Source organism: Dipodomys ordii, unplaced genomic scaffold (assembly GCF_000151885.1).
Source record: "Dipodomys ordii isolate 6190 unplaced genomic scaffold, Dord_2.0 Scaffold55, whole genome shotgun sequence".
Taxonomy (NCBI): domain Eukaryota; kingdom Metazoa; phylum Chordata; class Mammalia; order Rodentia; family Heteromyidae; genus Dipodomys; species Dipodomys ordii.
This window is the reverse complement of record NW_012267271.1, coordinates 4344632-4350631: the sequence shown is the minus strand read 5'-3', so window position 1 is coordinate 4350631 and position 6000 is coordinate 4344632. Positions and strand designations below refer to the sequence as shown.

The 6000-nt window shown below is 54.5% G+C and overlaps 1 protein-coding gene across 1 annotated transcript in view; it reads left to right on the top strand.

The window, feature by feature from the left end:
• The first annotated feature begins 286 nt into the window (after positions 1-286).
• Positions 287-6000, top strand: part of Fam102a (family with sequence similarity 102, member A) — a 35206-nt gene continuing 29492 nt past the window's right edge. Inside the window, exon 1 of the mRNA XM_013021428.1 lies at positions 287-1283. Coding sequence (XP_012876882.1) covers positions 1138-1283 — 146 coding nt within the window. The 5' untranslated portion in view covers positions 287-1137. The remainder of the gene's footprint in view (positions 1284-6000) is intronic.

The following is a 6000-nucleotide window of genomic DNA, read 5'->3' as shown; positions in this document are numbered from 1 at the left end:
CCACAGCCAGGCTGCACACACTTTCCCCCGCCCCACTCGGGCTCCTTCGCCCCGCCCGCCTGAGGAGGCGGGTTAGGATGTACCATGCACCAATCAGAATGCAGTAGCCGCTTCGGCCTCCCGTGAGTCCCGCCCTGCGCCACCATCCACCAATGACCCTCCGCGCACGCCTCGCCGGCTCGCCCAATCGTGGGTAGATTGAGCCGCCGGCGCCCCGCCCCTGCCGCGCTCGTCCGCGGCTCCGCGGGCGGCGGTGTAGGGCCTTGGCATTCTCCGAGCGGTGTTGCTCAGCTGAGGGTTCAGGCGGCCTGGTCCGAGGTGCCGGCGGCGGCGCTACTGCTGCTCGCCGGGTGCTGGGCTGAGGCGGCGGGCGAGGCGGCAGCCACCGGCTGGGCCGGAGGGCGCCTCAGCTCCGCCAGGCCCCGCGGCGCGGGTCCCGGGACCGAGGAGGAGGCGGCGCCCCTGCTGACTGGGGCCGATCGGGTGCCTGCCCGGAGGAGCCCTGCGGTCGGACATTCCCAGCCCTCAGCGTTCCCGCCGCGCTTTCCGGGAACGCGCTCGGTGCTTTCCTATCGCCCCTGGGTGCCCTCCTGCCTCCCGCGGCCTCACCTGCGCAGGCCGGCCGGCTCCAGGTGCGGGGGCGTGTGCGCGGGGGAGGCGCCTCCCCCGGCCGCCAGCGGGGCGGAGGCGGGGCCGCCCGCAGCTCCGGGCCGCCCCGGCCCGCCGCTCCTCAGTCTCCGGGGTCTGCCCGGCCGCACGGCGTGATCTCCCTGGGGTCCGCGGCTCGGGATGCTGCAGGGCTGCGCCGCCGCTCGCGCGCCGCCCGCCACCTCTGTCCTTGCTTCTTGGTCCATGCTCCGCTGTTTACATGCCGGTGAAGCCCCGGGCCGCTCAGAGCCCCTCCGAGCCCTGGCGCCCCGAGGGTGAAGCCAGCCAGCCAGCCAACTGGATTGATCGTTCAGACCTGGGGCTCCGAACTCAGATCTCGTCCCGCTTCGGCGCCTCGGCCACCATCTGGGTGGGATCCGGCTCCGGTGTTTTGGAGGAGGGGGTGTGGTGTAGAGAAAAGGATCCTGGGGGTTTCTGGCTCCTCCTTATATTTTGGCCTTCGGGGCTTCAGACTCAGGGAACTCGCTCATGGCTTTCTTGATGAAGAAGAAGAAATTCAAATTTCAAACCACTTTCACCCTGGAGGAGCTGACTGCGGTCCCCTTTGTGAACGGGGTCCTCTTCTGCAAGGTCCGGCTGCTGGATGGCGGGGATTTTGTCAGCTTGTCTTCAAGGTAAGAACTGGGTCATTGGTACTTGCAGGGGAGGGGGCTGACGAGCCAGACCTAGCCACTTGACAAAGACGGAAGCCCCCTGTGGGGTCGGGTGAGCCCTAGAGATTATATATGTTTGGGTAGTTTTGCCCAGGGCAGGACTGGATCTATGCAATCTGGCACCTGTATGCACCTGACCAGCCAGATATACCCGGGGTCTTTTTTCCCCAGCTCTTTTGGGGCCTTGAATGCTGCACACAATAGGGCTATTCTGCAGACTTGCATATAGAGCCCAGTGGGACTGGCTCCTTAAGAGAGTGAGTAGAAAAGGGGTGGTCCAGGCTACCTTGCACCCCAGCTTGGCCACCGAAGCTGTCGTGTGATTTAAAGCCTGAGCCAGCTACAGGTTCTCTGGCAGTGTTGAGTGACTAGGAAGGCCCAGTCCCAGGTCTTCCTAGGTCAGCGCTGGAGGTGGTGGCTGGATTTTGGCTTGCCCAATCTGCTCTGAGTGTTGGTCCTTCTCTGGCTGGAGCTGGACTGCTTTGAATTGCAAATACCCTTGTCTGGAAGCTGCTGCCCTCCCTAAAAGCCCTGAGTTTGGTTTTGTGTTGATCCCCGTCCTGGCAAGTCCAGCTGCCCAGCTTATTGCTGAATGTAACGGAGTGTCTAGGCTGCCCCCTTGCAGACTGGGCCCACCTGAGGTCACACAGTCTTGGCCAGTCCAGACAGGTCCTTGGATTTGAACAGATAGGGGATACTGCCCTAGCTCTTTCTGGCTCATATTTCCTTTTTGGAAACGGCCTCACACAGGTTTCTCCATCAGAGTTGTGGGAGGGTTTTCAGTAGCTAGATGGTGGTACAGGTTCTGGCCCAGGGTTTGGGGCACTATGCTACCCTTAATTGGTCAGTTTTTTGCTCCTCAGATGACCTTGTGAGCCCAGTTAGTTGGCACTGCCTTAAACTATGGTGAGATAACAGGTGTGTGTTACAGATGTAGAAACTGAGGCCCAGAAAGAGGAAGTAACTAGTTTGCAAAGGACCTAGCAGAAGGCAATTGTTAGCAGAGCTTGGCCAGTTTGGAGACCTGTTGGATGAACCCAAAGGCCAAATGCTGTGCCAGAAGGAGAGAAGTTGCTTTGGCCTAACAGATTTTGGAATCTCCTGTGTGGACAGGGTGGGGTCCTTCTCTACCCGCTGCTCTCTGTTCTGCTGGGAACTATTTATCTGAGGAATTTGACAGGGCTGCCCCTTGTGGTGGGAGGGTGAGGGTGGTAATCCTCTGTAACCCCAGAAGCCTGTGGTCCTATAGCCACCCCACAGAGTGGCCCATCGTTCAGAGGGCTGTGCTAAAGCTGGGGTCTCGAGTTGGCCACTCAGTGGCTGAGTGACTTTGGATGATTTACCTAACCACTCTGATGAAAAGAGCCAGCAGTTACTGGTGTTGTACTCTGTGTCTTACCAGTATCTCTCATTTAATGCCTTGTCTGTTGACATGGAGCAGGGGTAGATGCAGGGTGGGGGAGCTGGGAGTCTCATGAGATTGTTACCCCCATTTTACAAAGGTAAAAACTGAGACTCAAGAGAGAGTGATTTACTTTGCAGTGGGGCCCAGCTTCAAACTGGGTATGAGCTTTTAACCACTACCCTGTTGTATATCTGAACCTGTTTTCTCTTTTACAAAATGGGGAAGTGACACCCACCTCTGGGTTGTGAGGGAGATGGATAATGTACCATGTTAGCCCAGGCAGTTGCAGCAGCAGTAGTGTGAGCAGAGGGGCATGTTGTAAGAAAACACCGCCATGGGGTCAACAGGGGGCCTACATGTGAGCTGGGAATGGATGGAAATGGTGCCTTGAATCCTGTCAAGTTCAACCTGATGTTCTCGCCTGGCTTCCCAGGCCCTGTCAGCACAGTCACCCTTAACTGTCAGTATTTCCATTGCCCTAACCTGCCCTCTCGCATCTGGGAAAGTCTGGAAAGTTCCAGGTCTCAGGCCACATGGTCTGGGTTTCACCTGTTTTCCCTTCTTCCCTCCTGGCAAGGAGCCTCAGGTTCTGTGAACCAAGCAGCCTTTCCAAATCTTTATCCTGGAGGAAGCCTCAGTGGGCTAAGGAGGCAGGAGCTGACTGCTGTGACGCCCAGCCTGGGCACTTGGGCACTTGGGCATTTGTGTGCTGCTGGGCAAGTGTGGCTTGAAGAGCCTGTGACATTGAAATCTGAGGCCACTGTAGAGCTGCTTTGTCTTTTGTGGGCTTTTGGTCAGGTGGTGAGGATTCCCGGATTCCTACTCCCTCCACCCACACCCCTACCTGATCAGTATTTCAGAGACCTGACCTCAGCCATCCTTCCGTATTGCCAAGGTCTCAGAGGACTAGAGTAACTCGGCCAGACTAGATCCTAGGCCCAGATCCAGGCAGGGTTGCCCTCTGAGGTGGCTCAGGCCTAGTGTTGGCAGTATGGGTGGTGTCAGAATGATAGACGGAGGTCCCACCCTTCAGTATCCACCCTTCCAGCTGGAGTGTGTTGCTCTATGTGTGAGTGCCATGGCAACAGCTGGGAAGACAGCTCCACCTGACCCGATTTGTGGCTGTTCCTCAGCCTCATCGTGTGTGTGTGTGTGTGTGTGTGTGTGTGTGTGTGTGTGTGTGTGTGTGGCGGGGGAGGGGAGGAGGTTGATGTGGGACTTCCAACTCTGGGTCTGGGCGCTGTTCTTCAGCTCAAGGCTAGCATTCTACCACTTGAGCCACAGCACCACTTCTGGTTTTCTGAGTGGTTTATTGGAGATAAGAGTCTCACAGACTTTCCTTCCTGGGCTGGCTTTGAACCATAATCCTCAGATCTCAGCTTCCTGAGTAGCTAAGATTACAGGTGTGAGCCACCAGTGCGTGTCAGCCTCATCTTTCTGACACCTGTGTACCAAGTCATCTTCACAGCTACCATGTTCTGAGTACCTGTACTTTGTGACAAATACTGTACTGCGTGTTTTACAGATGTTTTCCCTGTTAGCCACTCCCCTCTTCCAGCCATCTGGAGAGGAACTAAGGCCTGAAAGGTGAAGCTACACTCTGCTAGAGGTCCCCACTAAATGGTATTTGAGAAAGTATTACTTTGTTTTGTTTTGTGTCAGTACTACGGCTTGAACTCAGGGCCTGGGCACTGCCTCTTAGTTTTTTTGCTGCCACTTGAGCCATAGCCCTACTTCTTGATATTTGCTGTTAATTGGAGATAAGAATCTCATAGACTTGTTTGTCTGGCTGGCTTCAAATGGTGATCTTCAGGTGTCAGCCTCCTGAGTAGCTAGGATTTATGTCTGAAGCCATTATTTTTTGTTGTTATTTTTGTTTTGTTTTGGTGATGATGGGGGAGGAGCTTGTGCATATTCAATGGGTCTCTGCCCCTTAAACCCTGCTTTTTTTGCTGGCTATTTTAGAGCAGCCTCATGGCCTTCTCTGCATGGGCTGGCTCAGTCTTCAGATCTCAGCCTCCTGAGTAGTTAGGATTATTATACATGTAAGCCACTTTTTTTTTTTGCAAATTCTTTATTGTGATTAAATATACAATTTCAAAAATTTTACAGTATTGTGGGATAGTGATGCTTAGTTAAATTCACAAACACATTCTACCTTTCATGGAGTAAGCCGCTTTTGATTGTAGACTTACTCTATGCCAGTGATTTGCAGGGCACTTCAACTATCATAACTACCTCATGAGCTGAGGTGTCCTCCGGTTGGTGAGAACACTGGGGTTTAGAGAGTTGAGGTGACTGGGCCAGTGTCAGCAAGAGAGTAAGAGATGACTTGAACTTCAGCTCATCCAGCTTTAAAGCCACTCTACCTTGATGACAGTGTTTCAGAAGCCCTTCCTGGCCCGTGTGACACCTTTAGGCCCTTGAAAAGGCTTCTTTCCATGGGTTTGTGGTGCAGGAAAGTCCAGAGCTGGACAGTCTAGAGACAGGACATAAGAAGGTGATGAAGCTAAAGTCTCTGTGTGGATTTGATGCCAGACACAGGCTAGCATTAGGACACAGTGGGGCAATTGCCTCAGTCCTCATGTCTCTCACCAATGCAGGGAGATCTAAATGGCAGCAGAGAAGCTTGGGGTAGGAGTAGTTGTAGAGGTTCAGGCTGAGTCTGATAGTCAAGAAGTAGCCAACCTGCTGAAGGTAGCTTTTGGGCAGGAAGAATCCAAACATCCCAGGACTGTCCTTCTGGCTGGCACTGGTCTTTTGGCTTGTAAGTAGTTGGTAGTGCCAGGAAAGGGGAGTTAGAGGGAAATGCTGACTAAACCTACAGCAAGGAAGAGAGGAATGCCAAAAATACAATGGGTGGGGAAACTGAGGCCTGGGGCAAAGAAGTGACTTGCCAGGGTTGAGTCATTGGATTTCCAAATGATCCAGTCAGGCAGACCCTGGTCTGGCCTTCATTTCTGTCCCTTATGCCTCAGAGGAGGCAGGCTGGGTCCAGAGGAGAGGAAGGGCTCCTCCTGCTCTAGACGTGAGCGCCAGGCAGTCTGAGAAGCAGACTGTGACTTGGAGAGGCCCCTCCCCGGCATTTCTTTGGCAGCTTTGAATCCTTGGTTGGCCTTCAGTGGGGTTTTTATTTGAGCAACCTGTTGAAAGAGCCCTGGCTGCTTAAACCTCAGGCACTGCCTGCTTTCTGTGGCTACGGCCTTGTGCCCACTGGGACAGGAGACCTTGGAGCATGAAGGAAGGCCTTGGGCAAGACAGTCCTGAAGCTGT